We start from the raw sequence: 19,489 nt of genomic DNA on the forward strand, positions 1-19,489 counted from the left end.
CAATGTGCATCACTGTTTTATACATCCAAGCAAACTCAAAGTGTGCTAGTGTGCCCGTCTGTGGAGGGAATTTCAGTGTCTCTTCACATTTTGTCCATGCTGCACTCCGCACTGTCTGTGCCTGACTTTTGAGGCTTTCAGCAGTGACTGAGTGCACAGAGTGCTGTCTCATGTTGCTCAGTGGTCGAGGAGGATGACTCAGCATTGAGGACTCTTCATCCTAACGTTGTGCTCTCTCAGAAACGCTGATGTGAAGGCGTGCCGTCCGACCAAATTTAAAATAGCACCTAAAGCACCAACTGTAGAGTCAACATTACATTATACTGTGTGGGGCTGCAACTATTGGTGATTTTCATGATTGGTTGATGTCAAAAAGTGATCAGAAATTCCCATTACAGAAGATGATGCCTTCATAATGCTTGTTCTGTGTGGCAGTAGAGTTAAGGAGATAACTTTGTCTCGTCTCTTTTTCTGTAATCACACATTTTAAACGTCAGTATACCCAATCAAACAACACAGCTGTTGTCAGTATCCTGTATTTCAACCATTAAGCTGTATTTTGTCCTGAGCATGAAACAATGAGTTGGTCAGCTGGGCGGTCTGTCCTGCTTTTGTTGTTTGCTGATGGAAAAGAGGGAAATGTAGATGTAGCCGTAGTCGCTCAGATTTTGGGATCATTTCTATAACAATCACAGCACGGCAGTTCTAGACCCACAGTTTTAGATGTGCAAATGCACAGGACTGCTTCTTGGTTAGATAACATTTAATTGACTGAATGTAGGCCAAAAACACACTGCACAGATGAAAGGCAAACATTTTTATGTTTGTATTAAAGACGTCAAAATGCGCATGTAAGAATTTTTATTATAGACAAATGTTATCAGCATTTGAGCAAGAAATGCCCTGCCACTGAAATCTGACCTGACGTTTTTTTATACAGACTTTACAGTGAATGAAGCTTGGATGAACTTCCCCAAAGGTCAGAGCTGCTGATGGAAACAGAAAGTGTCATATAGTGTTTAGTAGGACCTCAGTGAGTTTCAAATCAAATGCAACCAGTAAACCCACATGCTAATGTAGGTAGCTTATGCTATGCTAACTCTTAGCCTTGGACACAGCTCTTGGTCACTGTATTAACTAATTATCCAGCCACACTAGTGTTAGCCGCTTACATTAGAGCCCATAAACACACCTTTTAATCCATGTTTTGACTGTTTTTACTGAGTAACGGTTTCCCTGCAGCTCCATGCACAGAAGATCCGAGGTTACTAAAAGAGCCATGATGGAATCTGAATTCCAAATAGATCAGGACTGAGCTCATAGTACGTGTTAAATGAGCTGGTATCCATCTAAAGTAGGACAGCTCTGCAGCTAAGTAAGCTAGATGATGTGTTTATAAATTAGCATGAGATCATTAGCATAATCAGTATCTGCGCATTAGATCCTGCCTCGCAGATATGGAAACCAAGTGAGGGCACAGACACATGTAATTAGTCTGCCTGATTAAAACTCTCTCTGTCAACAATTGGAAGTGGATGCCCATTTGATGAACTGGGACTTAAAGTCAGGAGTGAGCCTGTGCTTGCAAATTTTGAGCACAATTCATGAATAATGAATTGAAATTTCACAAATATTTGAAAACAACAAATCTGCATCTGCACAAAAAGTTGGTGCTTGTGGGTCGGGGGCGTATGTGGATGAGAAACTCACGTAAGTCAGAAGTCAATAGGATGAAATGTCGGTGAACTGTGAGGTGGTCAGCAGCATCCGCAGGCGGGTCAGTGTTTACCGGCAGATTAGACTTAACCGAAGCACTTCAGGCCTGCTGCACTGAAGACACCAGCTCTCAGCCAATCATCGGCTAAATGGATGTAAGAGGAGGATGTGATTGATTCCCGCTGGCTTCCCCATTAGCTGTGCTCCAGTCCCCTTCATTAGTGAAACCACTGAGGATAAAAAATCAGAAAAGCATATACGCCATCTATCAGAGAGTCGATCATGTGTCACCGGCCTGCTTTTCGATAAGTGATTCATTCTGATATATCGTGCCTTATGATCCTAAAATGATGAATTAATTATTGCATTGATATGAAATTAGTTGGCTTGTTTTCCAGTCATTTGTCAGGCACATACCGTAACACGCCTCCATAATGATTTCGGCCGTTCGGTTAAGTATCATTTCCCCCCACGGCCAAGTATCAGGTCTGATAGTTGAATACTTTCAGGTACGAAGGTTCGATCAGACGGACTTCTTGCAGGTTGCAAAGTGCGATGCAGACGGCGCTGCCTTTTTTAGTTGAAGCCTACAGTTTATAAAAAAAGAGTAGTGTGGTGCATTTTCTTTTCAACGTTGCCAGGAAACCACCAAATCACCTTTCTTAGCCTCACTGTGAAGTGAACTCCCAAATCTTTTTCTTGTGAAACATCTGGAAATAGACAGGTGGAGGCACTTCCTCTGCCTCTCACTGAGGCTGCGGAGGATGGATTTTGTTTGGATATATCTTGACTCAGGAGACATTTAAGGTGACGTTAGATTAACTCAAACTACAGACTGCTGTTTTCTGCTCCAATCAGCATCAGTAGTTTGTCGCCCATGATTGTTATTTCCAAGCAACTTTGTCAACACCACCACAGAAGCCCCGCCCCTCAATTCATCTGATTGGACAGTGAGGAAAAAGATGCAAATGATGTGAGGCGCTTTTTTGCTCTTTCAATCAGAGCGCTCAAAAACTGGAGAGTTTGCATCAGATTGTTTTTTGATTTAATTATTATTTTAATTATTTTGGGCTTTTCAGCCTTTATGATAGCAACAGTTGAGGGTACGACAGGAAGGGGGGCAGAGAGAGAGGGGACGACATGCAGCAAATGACTGGAATCGAACCTGCGGCCACTGCAGAGGACTGACAGCCTCAATGCATTGGGCACACCCTACCAACTGAGCTATAGGGGCACCCTTGCATCAGATTGTTGATTCTTATCACTAACTGCACTAAAAAATCCAGTTTATCTGCTTCTTCAGTGTTACGTTAATAATACAGCTTGTTACAATGTGATTGGTGTGTTAATGTGTGGTGGTGTTGAACCCCATCGCTCCCAGTAAGAAGATGGTTGAGGAAATAGGTTTTCAGGGCCTTTAAATCCAACCAGCTGTCATTTTAGTGGACTTAATTAGTCATTAATCATTGTGTTGGCTTGGCGTTGGGTTTTGATGATATGCAGATGATAGACAGCTGTGAATGAGTGATGGATAACTGTCTTCTCCCTCAGGTTTCCAGTCGGTCTGCACCTCATCGCCCTGCTTTCCCCATTATGTATGTTATATGGGAAATGTTGTGTTTTGGGAGTGCACATCATGCCAACAGCGGCAGTAGCACTGTAATTACATCTGGACCTGATGCCATTGCTGACCTCCAGGTCACCCCCGCACTCAGTAATGAGCTCCCTGGGCAGCAGTGACAGCCTTGGCAGAAACCATAACTACCCACTGTTGCGTTTATTGAGTGTCTGAACCCGAGGAAGACGAAGCCTCTTGTCCCTCATTTAATGCATTCTGTCTTCTTCTTCTTTTGCAGTTGGAAAGACGTCTCTGATCACACGGTTCATGTATGACAGCTTTGACAACACGTATCAGGTAGGTGCTACGGCAGCACTGAGAGTGAATACTTTGCCTCTAATGATCAATTTTGTCTCTATTGATTCAGCTGCACTGTGCTGTGTGTCTTTCCTTCAACAGTGAAGCATACAGTCGCACATGAATCAAAGGCATCGATCAAAGACATGAAAACAAATGAAGTCACCAGAAATATCTATTTTTGCCCGTATAAAACGAGGAAGATGTAACCAACATGGATGTCGAAACAGACACCTTTGAACTGAACGGCATCCAGTTCACCCTGTGGCCTCAGGCGATCAGCATTTCTAACCCTGCTCTCCAAAGCAGCCTAATCTCGCTCGTCATCTTAAAAACAGAATATTGCTTATGCAGCCGCAGCTCTTTTAGGGGTCTTTGCAAGCATCTGCAGGCACGCAGAGGACCCTTAAATAAAACCTGCAGGATTATTGCTTTATAAGCAAAAAGTATCTACTTACATAGTTATGAAAAAGGAATTAAAATAAATCTCACAAAGCTGTTCCACCCTCCATCTCATATAGTCTCATATAGAGTGCGTGTGTGTGTGTGTGTGTGTGTGTGTGTGTGTGTGTGTGTGTGTGTGTGTGTGTGTGTGTGTGTGTGTTTCTCTTAGCTCGTTCAGGCTCTCTGTTGAGGGAGCATACATTGATATGAGCCTGTGCAAAAACCATAAACAGATTAGCCCAAGAAACACTGAAATAGCATCAGGATATGAGAAAACTGAGGACGAAGGAAACTCAAGAGGGAACTTTTGTTTTCGCTGAACTTCCAGGAAGAAATGCAGCTTGATTTGTCGCTGAATATTATTCGTCATGTGCCGATAATTTTACCAGTGTATCACTCAGTGCAACTACTTCATGTCTCGTTTTGCCTGCCAGAGGGAAGAGTCCCGTCATGCAGTCGAACTGTAGGCTGCAGCTGTCGGCTTTCCACCGTTAACGAGAATCTCCAGTTTAGACTGGTTTGCATGGTGATATACTTGTTTCTGTTAAACTAATCGTGATGGGTCTTTTTTTATGTGTTTGATTTAAGTGTTGCATGTTGTTTCTGTAATTTTTGTGGATTTTGTGTAAATATTCTTCACTACTCAAAGAATACAGTGCGTGCAGAGACCCTGACTGTGCATAGTGTGCTGAAAACACGTTGTGTTTGGGTTGATTGATGCATGTAGAGCTGATTAGTCATCATTTCTCAAGCAAAAAGTCACAAATCAGCTGGTTCCATGTGAGGATTTTCTGTTTGTCATCAGCTGAACGTCTTAAGGATTTAGACTTTTGGTTGGCTCAGCGTTGCAGGTGAGACCAGAACCCTCGTCCTTCACAGTGTCTCTGTTTTACTTTGAAGACTTCTTTCTTTCATTTAAACACATCTGTGAATTGGAAAAGACATTTCCATCGGGTGTAAAATTGGCCAGCAGGCTTCCTGTCAGGCCGGTGGAGTTAATAATGTTCTGCAGCCTCCTGGTCCTTTTAAAGCTCGAGACGGCTGGCTTCCTTTCACTCATCAGCAGCGGTCTCTAAAGACTGCCTCAGTCCTTGATGTAAGCCTGCTTCCCTTTTCCTCACCTCTTCCGTCTAACTTGACTTTCTTGTTCTCGTCTGCATTAACATCTGTAATTAAAACTGGAAATGAAGTTATTAATGAATAGGTCAACATTTGGGAAATGTATTTGCTTCCTAATGCAGAGTTAGATAAGACTGATACCACTCTCATATTCAGTATAAGGCTACCACCAGCAGCTGGTTAGCTTAGCTCACCGCAAAGACCTGAAACAGAAACAGCGAACCTGCCTCTGGCTTTGTTTTTGTAGCACTGGCTAGCCTAGCTACTAGATATCTGAATGTCACAAAATCCACCTGCGAGCACCTCTGAAGCTAATTTATAAGCATGTCATATCAGGTTTGTTGACTTTAGGAAGTTTATGAAGGTACAGTATGTTGTGTTAATTAGTCAGAGCCAGGCTAGCAGTTTCCCTCTGTTTCTAGTCTTTGTGCTAAGCTAAGCTAACCAGCTGCTGGCTCTAGCTGTATATGTAACAGACAGATTCTCATCTAACTCTCCGCTAAAAAGCAAATACTCATATTTCCCAATATGTTGATTTGAAGAGCTGCACAGCATGAAGAGCACAGCATCAACATCCAAACATCAGTTAGCTTTTATTGTGTTTACAGTGTTGGTACACAGACTTGTCTTCATTGGCCTCACTGCATCCTGCTAACCCCCGAAAAGGAAAAAAACATGTCTATTCTTCAGCTTTCGCACAAGGACTGTTGTGTGCTGTAATGAGATTTGGATGGCTCATTGTGTGTGGATTAAATTGTCTGTTAGCTCTGTGATGCTGCGCTTTCACAGCAGCTGGTGGATCCTCTTATATTTCTACATTCATAAGTCAGGAAAGACTACAGAGGCAGACGTTTCACACTGACTGTTAGGGCTCATGTCTTTGTGTTGTTAAGCTGCTGAATCTCCAGGATGCATAGATGTTTCTTTAAACATGTCTTTGTCACAAATTGCTGTGGAACAGGCTTATATTTGGGCTGTGAACTCGAAGTCTGGGATGCTAACTTTTCCTAACTGCTTTTTACACATCTTACCTTCTCAGTGTCTCAGTGCTGGGAAAGTAAATGAATCGGTTCATGGATTCTGGTTAAAAAGGGGAGTTTTTGCTGGCTGGGTAGCTGATAGAGTTGAGAGATGTCTCTATAGTCCTTACTTAGTAGTCCTGGACCCAAACTGTCCATTAACACAGTGACGTTGGGAGGTTTATCACTATTTCAGAGCTTTTCAGAATGTGAGGTGTTCCTCTCCGGGTGGCCACAGGAGAGTTGGGGGGTGAGGAAGCAGAGCTTAAGTTTTTGTTTTTGTTTTTTTTTAAGCTGTAAACACTGAGACATCATGCACAGATTTCTATACATTTTCTAAGGATACCAATGTGTCTGTGTCGGATAAATATCAATAAATGCTCATGACGCCATTTTTGAGTTTTCTTCAGTGTCAAAGTAATCCAGTGACAGTTGTCTGAACATCCATGGGTACTCTGCAATCAGGAACTGCTAATAGCTAATTTGGCAGGCTTTCTGTGGTGCCAGTTGGCCGAAATCTAGATAAACATAAGATAAAAATACGACTTGTACCGCACAGCATAACTTGCTTAACCCATGATTCCACTCAACATTATAACATAATATTACTGTATACCCCCCAAATTATGATGAGCTGCTCTTCAGCAGTTCCAAAGATGGAACTTTGGACATGATTATTCCTCAGCTAGGAGTGGCAGACTTTGAAAACACCTGCTCTGTTTCACTTCAGTTTCATTCAGTATGTTATCACTGTAGTCAGATTAATGTCTTCATAAATAAGACCTATGATACATGAACAAGCTGCATCCTTCAGGACTGAAAAATGAAGCCAAAAACTGCAGCTCCTCCAATGGACACTTGAGGTCAGTTCCAAAAATTCATCCCCACAGACCCATCCATCCATTATCTATATCCCTTTCGGGGTTGCGGGGGGCTGGGGCCTATCCCAGCTACAATGGGCAAGGGGCGGGGTACACCCTGAGCCAGTCGCCAGCCGATTGCAGGGCCACATGCAAGGACAAACAAACATTCACACACACACCTACGGACAATTTAGTCATCAATTAACCTAATGAGCATGTTTTTGGTCTGTGGGAGGAAGCCGGAGTGCCCAGAGAGAACCCACGCATGCATGGGAAGAACATGCAAACTTCACTCAGGAAGGCCCCACCTGACCTGGGGATCGAACCGGCAACCTTCTTGCTGTGAGGCACGCGCGCTACCTGCTGCGCCACCGTGCAGCTCCCCCACAGACCCCCGTATTAAAATGCCCATCTTTACAGCAGACATGTGTATGTTTATAGTCTGGTACATTGAATGGTGACTTTTTATATAACTCTCTCTTTTAAGGCTTAAAGTTATGCATAATTATGGGCATCGTCTTTGAGTGACAGCTAGCCACTAGCTTTGAGCACCCAGGCTTCATTCGGCTCCACCTCTTTGCTCATTTTTGGATTAGCCAGGAGTTAAGCGGAGTCAGGCACTGCCAAGATGGCGACGCCTGCAACCGCTGTCACTGAGCCTCACAATGACTCTTCAGGATCCCGTGTGAGACTGTGCGCAGTCTACCATCGACGTGCATGGAGGGTAAATGCGACATGATCATTTCCTGCATCATGTTCACTAAGTACCATAAGCTGTAGTGAACGTGGCCGTCTGTTGCTGTGTGCGGTCTGTGCTGCACCAAGGCCACAGCTGTAACTCCCAACCTGAATGCAGCTGGATAAATTCTGACTTTGAAACCCAGCCGCCATCAGAGTCAGCAGTGCAGTCACTCTGAAGAAGAAATGTGGTTTCCTTGACAAATGGCCCGATGTACTGGCCTGGTTGTGATGAGGCCTGAAGGGACGGAGAGCTCTCCTCACTCTGGCTTTTTCAGCCATGTCCTCTTATTGTAAGTGGGCAGACAGCTGCATACAGACAGATAGCATCTGCTTTTTCAATAATGTCTCTATATGCTGCTGTATGTCAGTCTCTGCCCTGTTGTAATGGCCTGCGCTTCAGATGCTAACAGCAGCCAGGTAGGAGTATGGAAATGAGTTGGTCTTTTTATTTGTGTGAATGGAAGCTATTTGAATGCACCACTTAACCCTTCGTCCACAAAACTTCCTCTTCATCCCTTCTTGGTTTTTCTTTTCCGAGAGCGGATTAATGATTTTGTTATGTGTGCCATAACCTCTGCTGTGCAGCCATAGATCAAAGCTCGCTCTCTCTTACAGTAAATGTGTGTTCTCCCGTGTGTGCGCTTGCATGCTGCACCCTCTCCCCTCGTGCCTTAATGCCTCTTCTTTCTCCTCCCTGGCCCGGTGACAGGTTAGGGCTGTGAATGATTTTGCGTTTTTTTTCGAGCTCATCTCTCGAGACCTTTGAGTATTAATTAAAATGCTGCATGCATTAGCTCAGTTTGAGTGTTTATGCTGCTGCACAGAGGGGGGGCTGGAGTCACCCAGCGAGGGTGGAAAAGATGCTACGGATGTGAGCCTGCAGGAGACATCTGTCCTGATGAGAAGGTTTATGAAGTCACGCTTTCCAGGCCTACGTACTGAATCACCACATGTTTTTGTTTTCATCTACGTCAGCCTCTCAGATTTGAGCAGATCCAGTTCACTCGCTTGAAGGAAGAGCAGCAGTATATTTAGAGACCGGGGGCCATGAGAAAGATGAAACCGAGTGTGGTTGGTAGCGGCTTTAGTCAGCAGGAGGATGACTAAGGCCAGATTTGCTCCCTCTAAAGCAGCAGACTCCCATCAAGCAGCCACCCAGCCGAGAGAGACAGAGGCAGGCGTCCTCACTGCCTGGCAGCACATGCTAAAGGGCTCAGAGCCCTCCAGAGGCTGAATGCCTTTGTCAGCTGTGGTGGAGCTGTCAGTCAGGCCTGGCCACCAGGCTGTGACTGCATCTGTCTGCTCCGCCAAATACGCCGCTATTCAGTGTAGCATCTGGTGAATCTGATTTATTGGACATTTCAGAAATATACGAAATGTCACACTTACAGACTGAAAGTGTGAAATTTGGCTTAATACCACCATGGTCCTCTTTCTGCAGTTTAATCACATTTAAATGTTTTATTTTTGAGATAATTTTCCACATTATCTGATTTGTGTTGCCCCTTTTGAGTAAACAGTATCGAACTAAAACAATGAATTGATTAGTAGAGAATTGTTTGTCATTGGATTTGCTCGTTTTCTTTGTCTTGCGTGATAATAAATTGTCCTTTTTAGACAAGACAACCACTTCAAGACATTATCCTGGACTCTAGGAAATTATAATTGAAATTTTCCCTGTTTTTTGCCAGCTTTCAGACTAAACATTTAACCTATAATTTGAGAAAATGAGTAATTTCGGATGAATAATCATAATTTTCAGCCCTAAAGCAGGATATTTGTCAACAGTTAGAGACAATACATCTAAACTTATTTTCAGATTACCATTTATGTCGTCTGTAGAGCTGAAACAATTCGTCAATCGATAGATTAGTCAATCAAGAGAAAATTGCTCTGCAGCACCTTTGATAATTGATCAATATTTTAGTGGAGTGTCAAGCGAAAACACCAAACGCTGTCAGTTTCCAGCTTCTCTGATGTGATGTGCTGCTTTTCTTACAACAGCTGAATTATTAACCAATGGAAATGTTGCTCTTAGAAAACAAACAGATTGAAGATGTCACCTTCAGGAAATTGTTTTCACTTCTTTCTTTAAGACTGAAGGATGAATCGAAAAAACATCCGATGGATAATCAATCATGAGGATATGAGAAGGATTGTTAGCTGCAGCCCCGATCCTCCGTTATCTCCTCCATTTTTCTCTTTGCTGCTGCAACAACAACCCAGTCTGCTATCACGACTGGAAGATTGGTTTCATCTTAAATGAATGCTGTGGTGGGGTTCAGAGCTACCCATAATGCTTTGTGACACAAGTCAAACGAGTTAAATAGCTCTGCTCATTACTGTGGGTACAAATGCAGCGTGCTGTAATTGTTATGTTGTGCATATATTAAACCACAGGCTGCTGTCTGATAAAGAAGGCGTGATCAGACAGGGATCTGTTCCCTCTTGTGCTTCAGATTAATCAGATTTGTGCGTTCACATTCTGCTGTCAAACATGGCGCTGTGAGCGAAAGCCAGTACGCTCACTGTGAATCAAGGTCTGTTGGTTTAGGAGCCGTTCCTGCCAGATGGAGGACCTTGAAAGTCCTGGTGGGAGCCGAGTGGTGGAAGAAGTATTCAGGCTCTCTGCTTACGTAAAAGCAGAAATACCACAATGGAAAGAGGATTGAAAGTTCAAAATCAAGCATTTGTTTAAGTTTTGTGTGGAGATTAAAGCCAAATGCAGCGTTTCTCGGTGGCCTAAATGTCAGCGCAAACTCCTCAGATATGAATTATTTTGGATTATACTGCAGGCCTCGTCCTCCAGGACCTCTGAGCAGGTGAACCCTGAGCCTGTGCTCAGTATAAAGACATGGGCTGAGAGACAGTATGTGTGTGGTCTCAAAGACTGATCACCGACAATCATCCTGAAGTGTTTGATTATCAATCATTCTGCTAACACTTTATATTAAGAACATTAACTAGTTGCTTATTAGCAAGCATTAGGAGAATATTGTGTCTTCATTAGTCATTATAAAGCACTTATTAATGCCTTATTTTGGGGGTTAGGGTGAAGTTATTTATATCATAATTCATGTACAACAACATCCTTACCATCAGTCAGCAGTAATTATGAGGTTATTGAAGGAAATAGCCTCGTGCAGTAGTTGTAGGATACGATCATGTAGAATAAGGCATTAATAAGCACTTTATAACGACTAATAAAGAGCTACTAATTGCTAACTACCTTGATATAAAACGTGATCATATTACCTCCTTTCAGAATTCAGATTCACTGTCTGAGTGTATTTTTTAACTCGCTCAGGAGAAGTGGAGCAGGGATGTTTGTTCTGGTATCGCTCAGCACACCTCCCCCGTGTGTCAGTCCAATGACGTCACCTTCATTTCCACCTGATTGAATGCAGTAGTGTTTTACCTACCTGTGATTTCCAGCGTCATTTTAAAAAGTCAGTTAGTTTCACCGCTCACACTGTCTGATAACTATTGATTGGTGGCATTTAATTGTGATGACTCAGGTCAGGAGGAGGGTTGGTTTCTATTTTCAGATCGTCCATCGTGGTTAATCAATATGATCGCCAAGGGACAGCAGGGTGTAGGAGAGGGTATGAGGAGTGAAGTCACAGTCTCCAGGAGAGAGTCAGCCTGGACGACTTAGTCTCAAGATGACACTTAAGTTAAAGGTCGACTCTGGTGGGACTCGAACCCACAACCTTTGAATCTCTCCTCCTGGAGCTGACTAGAAGTCCAACGCGCTATCCATTGCGCCACAGAGCCTCTTGATGTGCCACAGAACACAACCTACCCGCAGGCTGATATATGACATTTATAGGAGAGTGTGAACATTTAATTTAAATTAAAAATGTATTTTTTGGCAGTGTCTCCCCTACTCAAACAGTGGGACGACATCACAGCAGCGTGTTCAGTCGAGCATCATTATCTTCGATATCACAATCAAATCATATCCAGAACATGAAATGCTCGCAAATTTTTGGTGTGCAGACATGTGGAGGATGGAGACGCAGGATGTCCAATCAATGGAAAAGAGACGGCAAACTGGTTTGTAATTAATGATTTACATTTCACTCATCAGTCCTGCTGATTAACAGGGCTCTGCATATTTCTATCAATGTTAATGTTGATGAATCAGCAGAATCATCAAAATCAGTTCTTTTAATGATGATTTCATACATGAAAGAATATCTTAAGACCAAAGTGACCAAAGGAAACATTCAAGTTAAAATGAAAAGATATTGAGTGAAGTCTGTTCCATCGGTTTAAAGCGTTTTTTGCCTTTTTCCTGGCAGAATGGCCCTCAGAGCTGTAAGAGGTCTTTCTTCTAGCAGTGTGCGCTGCTTAAATATTTAAAAGGAATATTAATAATTTCTGCTGATCTAATCTGTTCATGTATAGCTGTCTGTGTGGGATTCTATATTTAAACTGGGACCAGAAAAAAGCCTACAGTGTCTATTCCGTCCCCCCAAAACGTCCTGCAGCATCTCCATACGTTTCATTCATTCAGACTACTGTGTCGCTGATATCACTCCAGATCAATCATGTTTTCAGTCTCTTATGCATCCGAGTGACAGAAAGACATGAAGTTATGAAATACTTTGACAGAGTATTCTGCCAGAATAAACAGGGGATTTATTTTGGAAGTTCATATAATCCACCTGTCTGTTTTGTGGCTGATACAGCCAAAAAAAAAAAATTCACTCACTATAATCTTGTATCAAGTACTTTATAATTTTAATTCTTTGAGGCTGTTTATTTTCAGCTTAGCTCTTCTTGATCTGACTGAGTGTAAAGCAGGAGTATAAATGACGTCCTGTCTTCATGCCAGACTCTCTGAGCTGGTCCACTGTGGTCGCTGGCATCGCCGAGGAAACCAGAGCGTGATCGAGCTGCTGATGCCCAGTTCTGTCAAAGTGGGCAGTGGGCGCCCCGCTGGACTGCCGAGCACAGACAAACACAGCCGATACATCGCCTGCTTAGTCACAGATGGGTACAAACGTATCAGAATGTGTCTCGGTACAATGAATGAACTGTATCGACTGCTACATGCAGGTCGGAAACTGGATCGTCTGCAGACAGCTGGTTCTCCGTCAGCCTCGTCTGCAGACAGCTGGTTCTCTGTCAGCCTCGTCTGCAGACAGTTGATTCTCCGTCAGCCTCGTCTGCAGACAGCTGGTTCTCCGTCAGCCTCGTCTGCAGACAGTTGATTGTCAGCCTCGTCTGCAGCTCGTGCTCCAGCTGGCAAGGCTTTCGTTTGCAGGCTGGGGTCACCCAGGCTTTAAACATGCAACTAGAGACCGCCGCGTAATCCTGGGACAGTCCGGGAGCCTGTCTGTGTTACCAGAGTCCTGTGTTCCCAGGGTCAAATGTTCTAAGGTTCCTATGTTCCCAGGGCTCCATGTACCCGAGTTTCTGTGTTCCCAGGGCTATGTGTCCTGAGGGTCCTATGTTCTCAGGTTCTTATGTTCCCAGGGTCCTGTTTTCCCAGAGTACTATGTTCCCAGGATCTGTTTTCTCAGGGTCACATGTTCTAAGGGTAATATGTTCCCAGGGTTCTATGCTCTCAGGTCCCTATGTTCCCAGAGTCCTGTGTTCCCACAGTACTATGTTTTCATTGTCATCTGTTCTCAGGGTCCTATGTTTCCAGGGTTCTATGTGTCCAGGTCCTATATTCCTAGGGACTGTTGTTCCCAGGGCTCTGTGTTCTCAGGGTCCTATGTTCTAAGGTTCCTAAGTTACCAGGTCTCTGTGTTCTCAGGGTCTTATGTTGCCTGTGTCCGTTGTTCCCCAGGTCAGAGCTTTGTGGACATACGTGACGGTCTCGGGGTCTCTGCCCGGGGTTGCTGTGTCGTGGGGTCATCAGGGGGTTGGGGGCCTCTGTGTTCAGGTTGGATAACCTCACCTCGTCCCGGTGGTCTCGACCCTCCCTCCTTCCTGGCACCGGGCCGTGGTGTTTTGGATTTCTTTGATTTCGTGTGCAGTTTATTTGGTGTTGTCTAAATTAACCTGGCAGCATTTGTTTGTTAGAAGCACCGTCTTTGTTAAGTTAGTGAAACTCAGTTAAAATTCCTTTAGTCAATGGCTCACGTGCTTCCCTTACTTTCCGTGGTCTTAGAAAACACATTGACCCTCTGATTGTGTTCCGTTCAAATTTCAAGTTTCAAGGTAAAATGTTGCCTCACCCTGCGAGCATGAGGCCCTCTGTCATGTTCCCATTGTGTTCCATATGGGTGAGAGGAACAAACGACCTGAGGAACGTTCAGGAGGAATGACCCCGTCAGTACCTCAGCAGCCTCTGTCCTTTACGCCCTCGTCCCCAACTCTCACCGAGACAACAAACATCTGGACGCACCACACGAAAGGGTCACGAACCACATCTGCCTCCACCACCATTAAACCTCTCTGATTCCAGACTCCTCTGACTCTCACACCTTTTGTTCTTAGAAGTCTTTAAGATTCACAGGGATCTGAAGTTTCATTGCCACATGTCCAGAGCTGAACAGTTCTGGGATCAGTCAGACTAACAAATCCAGATTCTGCAGTTTAACATTGATTCCTCGGCTTCGATTTGCCCGAGCCAGAACACCTGATGATATCGCAGCAGGCTGAAAGGCTGAAAGCTGCAGGCTTGGCTGCGGAAAGTAAACATCCTTTAAAGAGGGAACACAGTGCCATCTGCCTCATGGCACAATGAGGGAATGATTCGATTGCTTTTAGAAATGGATAATGTGGGCTGATTTTAAGTTTTAAGAATAAAAAACACATTAAACGCTCAACATATCGAAGAAATACAGTCGTTCTGTTTGTTGGAGTATTTGCACAACGGTAGCTGCTCCAATTAAAAAGCTAACTGCCTTTCATGATCAATCAATAGACACCAGAGACATTGGATTCAGAAATCCACTAAAATTGAACATCATGGGCTTCACAAATGCTTCGTTTATCTGCAGCGCTGTTCTGGATTGAATTGTGTATTAGGTCCCTGCATGCCGCGATGTGATGTGATCAGGACCGTAATGAACCTTACAGTACTCCTCCTCCTCAGTTTCACAGTAAACACTCTGTTCTTTGCTTTTCAAGGTATTTACAGTGATGCTGATGCATGGATGTCTTCTTTCCTTATGCTAGGCCACAATTGGAATCGACTTCCTGTCGAAAACCATGTACTTGGAAGATCGAACGGTAAGAACTTCACTCACAGCTGTATAATGTCATGATGGAGATGTTAAATGTTTGCGATGTGCCAGCAGTGCAGGAGCTCAGATAGAAGCACATACTGTAGAGCTGCTCATCACTACAGTAATGCATGCACTGAGACGTCACCCAGCGGCACTGATCAGCAGCACGTCGGCTTTCGAGCTCATGATAGTGGATGAATTCAATCAAAGCTGTCTGCATGTCTGTTTATCTGGAGGAATCTTTCCTACAGCAGTGCAACCTTGACAGCGTATGTGTTGTGTGGGCTTTGTGTGTGTGTGTGTGTGTGTGTGTGTGTGTGTGTGTGCGTATGTGTTGTGTGAGCTTTGTGTGTGTGTGTGTGTGTGTGTGTGTGTGTGTGTGTGTGTGTGTTGTGTGAGCTTTGTGTGTGTGTGTGTGCGTATGTGTTGTGTGAGCTTTGTGTGTGTGTGTGTGTGTGTGTGTGTGTGTGTGTGTGTGTGTGTGTGTGTGTGTGTGTGTGTGGGGAGCCTTCTGTTTCCAGGCTCTCTGACTATCTGAATAATCTCAGCCTCCTCAGCTTTCTCTCTCTGAACCACAGGTGAGGTTGCAGCTCTGGGACACAGCGGGACAGGAGCGCTTCAGGAGCCTCATTCCCAGCTATATTCGGGACTCCACTGTGGCCGTGGTGGTCTACGATATCACAAGTCAGTGTCCCCTATCGGATATTTGAATGTCATTCTTACGCTTTTCTGCTCACCTGTTAGCCTTTTTCTGTTGCATGTCCCGTCATCTCAGATTACCTGCTAAAGTAAACATGCATTCTGTAAACCACATGTTCTGTGTTTTTGGAGGAAAAATTAGCAACCCAATTATATGTTTTGGTTGCATGATGGTGCACCCTAATTTACCAATTCATCAGAATATCCGTCTGTGTGGATGGAGGCCTTGCTTCAATACAACCAGTGATATAAAGCAGTGATGTCAGTGTCTGTCGTAGGCTGAGCAGACGGTCACAACAACCACATTAGCCTTTCTGCTAAAGCCTTCGTCTCATCTAACATGACCGCACGTCTTCTTCTCCACCTTTCTGACCAAGTGTCCATTCACAGAAGAAGAGTACGCTGCTAGCATTAGTTTGTAGGCTACATAGCTAACTAGCTGCTCAGCTGCAGCACATTCAACACAACATACCTGCACATGTCTGTTTGGTACCAACATAGACATTTATTTTTTCTTTTGATGATAAAATCTACTAACAGTTTACATCATGTGGGATGACTGAATGTGAAAGAAGAACCCGTACAGGCAGAACAGATTATCCCGAAAGCCTCACCAAGCTGTTTCATTCTGCTGTAGCGCAGTCCAACATGGCCCTGGCTCATCCATACAGCTAAAACCCTGTGAAACCATATCATTTATTTCCAGTTGGCTGGCAGGAATATTTAACATTTTCCATGACGGAAAGTGACATTATTCTCTCTCAGATCTGTCAGGGGCTTCTGTTTAATCTTTTAAAAGAGCAAAGACTGTAACACGGCTGCCCTCAGGAAGAGAATTTTACTCCTGATGTTATGGAAAAATATGAGTCGCCGTCCCCAAAACCATGCAAAGACGTGGGGTCTTTCTCAATCAAATTCGCCGTCTGAGAAGACCGTGTGACCATTAGTCTGCATGGCAGCAAGCCTGCGTACTCAGCGGAGTCACTTTAACACGCTGCAGAGCCGGACGTGGACAGTATAACATGGATGTATTGTTTAATTCCAGTTCTGTGAATCATACATTTCATTCATCAGCTTTTGAACATGATCGACCACATGGGTTGTTTTTTTTTTGTTGTATTTTCTTCATTAATAATAATTAGCTCCATGTACTTTGAAACATTCATTCATTTGGATCAGCGGTTCACTTCCTGCCAGCTGTTGTGAAAACGGCGAGCGTGCCGTGGTGTGAACATCCAGCTGACACGTGAATGTTGTGGAGCTGCAGAGGTGTCAGCGTGCTGAGCGCCGCACAAACAGCCTCTTTAATCTGACTCCGCTTTGTTTCTTCCCTTTTTCCTTTTCAACAGACATTAATTCATTCCAGCAGACGTCAAAGTGGATCGAGGACGTGAGAACGGAGAGAGGAAGTGATGTCATCATTATGCTCGTCGGCAACAAAACAGACCTGGCAGATAAGAGGTACGTCGTCACGACTGAACCCGCCTCGGAAACGTCGGGCTCCCCTGCAGAGTCAGTGATTTCATTAGATGTCAGAGCATCTTACTGAATAAATCTGAATATTAATGAGAGAGAACTGATGATTTGGGTCCAGGTAATACTTTCCCATGTGAGTTTAATATTAACACCGCCTCAGTGTTGTATGGTGACAGGTGTGAGAAATGAATGTTAGCCACATCATATATCAAATATCCAAATGAATAGACTCATTAGCATAACTGGTTATGTGATGTTATGGTAATTATGGTGGAACATGAAGCAACTCACCTGCTGTTACTGCTTTTAAATGAGAAAATTATTGCTTGCTTGGGTGAACACATCAGTGATTGAGCCCCCGGTGACACCGCTGGTGTGCACAGGGGATTTCTTTTCACGTGTACATATCTGTACGTATAGACGTGATCGGTCTCTGTGGTGAGGTGAAAAGAGCGTGTAAGAAATTGATTTGGAAAGGAAATGCTTGGAGAAGCAGAGTAAAAATGAAATGAGGCAGAAATATATAGAAATGTATAAGAGTGGAAGAACAGAGCAGAATAAAGGGAGAAGTGAACCATAAAACGGTTTGTGTCATCGTGCCAGAACGTGTTAATGGTGCGTACTGTACAGTATGTGGCTTGATACAGATTACAGATTAAAAAATCAGTAAAACGTCAAACTGAGATGGAACATGAGCGTCTGGCACATCTCCAGTCCTAATGTTGCCTCATTTTTTCATGTAAAAGTCAAACTTCTGACGTCTTTTAACCAGATGAACCACTTCACCTTCATTTGTTATTCTCTGACATCTGTGGACTCAACTGTCAACCTGTCGAGTTTCTGCTTTTTCTATTGGACCTTTATTTTACCAGGAAGTGTTTTGAGATGGGTCATCATTTTTCTTACCTGTCCACGTAACGTCACATAAAGAAAAACATGCACAGTTAGTTTATTTAATTCAAGCATCGTGTGCAAACACCGTCTGTCTCCGTCCCTCTGTGAGCTTTACTCTGCAGAACATGAATCGGCAAATGTTAGCATGCTGACACGCTAACATGTGAGCATGGTAAACATTATACCTGCTAAACATCAGCATGTTAGCATGCTGATCTTAGCATCTATGTCAACACACTGCTGGGTCTTAGTACAGTCTCAGAGCTGCTAGCTTGGCTGAAGACCACAGTGAAGACATTTACATGTAACGTGTATTTGCATGCATGTTTTAAGCACATGCTTTAGTTCTCATGGGTTTAGCACTCATTAGTCATCATTAGTTGCATATTTCTGAGCTGCAGTTTGGAGGCTGACAAACACTTCATGTGCTCCATGAATATGTCGTCCATCTGTATTATTGCTGTTCTGCTGTCTTAAGTAATTTCAGTCCTCTGGGACATCCTGTCCTGACATCTGTTGAGGTTTCTGGTTTATTTCTTTGCTGCAGTCCCAGTCAGTGCTTTGCTGAAACAGACTGACCATCTACTTCCTGGTCTGGTCGACTGAGCTTAGTGTCATTTTAAGAAAACAGTGGACTGACTTAAACAGTGATGGTGGATACTTCCTGATCTCTTTCTTCTTTATCCACACAGCCACACTGAATGTCAGGTTTGTTAGAGGGGTCAGGAGGGCATTTCCACCCCTAATGTTTCTTCCTGTGGAGAGCAACCATGCATTAACCACACGCACATGCACCGGCTTGATTGTTATTGTCAGCATGATTTGCCTGCGCACGGACATTAAGATTCACAGCATTAGCATGTCGTGGACACACTTCAGGCTGCAGAAAAAACATCCCAATGGCATTCTTTTGTCTCAGATTGAGGGGGAAGCAGGAAAACTGCTGGTGGTTGTACTTTCCAGGCTGTATCTCACTGGATCTGTCAATAAAATGCTGCTGTGACAACAGAACGAAAGCAAAGGCTTTGGTTTTTGAGACTGAGACTGCAGAGGTGCATGAAGACTGGACAAGAGTAAAGTGTCCCTTCTGTTTTCATGATGTGGTATTTAAGATGGTATCAGTACTGTACTGGAAGCAAACTGGTCATAGCATGAAATTCACTCTAAAGTTATATTAATCAACAGGATTAGGTATGGTGCTGAGTGAAATTATATTATCATTATATTATTATTTATTTAGCTTATTATTTTGAGCCCCCAGAAAAACAGTGAGCTGAAAACAACTCGACCTTTTCTCTTTAATTTCTATGGAATTGATCTTAACTGCAGTTTAGTGTGTGAGCCTGATGGCTTTCTGCCCGAACCAGTGCAGAAAAATCAAAGAGGCTTTTTTAAAGGCCTTTATTTAAT

General features: G+C 43.7%; 1 protein-coding gene and 1 non-coding gene across 2 annotated transcripts in view; one reads left to right on the plus strand and one right to left on the minus strand.

The window, feature by feature from the left end:
- The window catches only part of rab6ba (RAB6B, member RAS oncogene family a), a 46,884-nt gene that overhangs the window by 16,292 nt on the left and 11,103 nt on the right, over window positions 1-19,489 (plus strand). Inside the window, exons 2-5 of the mRNA XM_070960400.1 lie at window positions 3,573-3,631; window positions 14,961-15,014; window positions 15,589-15,694; window positions 17,059-17,170. Of these exons, the coding sequence (XP_070816501.1) occupies window positions 3,573-3,631; window positions 14,961-15,014; window positions 15,589-15,694; window positions 17,059-17,170 (331 nt within the window). The remainder of the gene's footprint in view (window positions 1-3,572; window positions 3,632-14,960; window positions 15,015-15,588; window positions 15,695-17,058; window positions 17,171-19,489) is intronic.
- On the minus strand, window positions 11,503-11,594 carry trnar-ucu (transfer RNA arginine (anticodon UCU)). Its single transcript is given in 2 exon segments — window positions 11,503-11,538; window positions 11,558-11,594. It is a non-coding gene; the product is annotated as a tRNA-Arg (tRNA).

The sequence above is a fragment of the Chaetodon trifascialis genome, chromosome 4 (assembly GCF_039877785.1).
Source record: "Chaetodon trifascialis isolate fChaTrf1 chromosome 4, fChaTrf1.hap1, whole genome shotgun sequence".
NCBI classification, from domain to species: Eukaryota; Metazoa; Chordata; class Actinopteri; order Chaetodontiformes; family Chaetodontidae; genus Chaetodon; species Chaetodon trifascialis.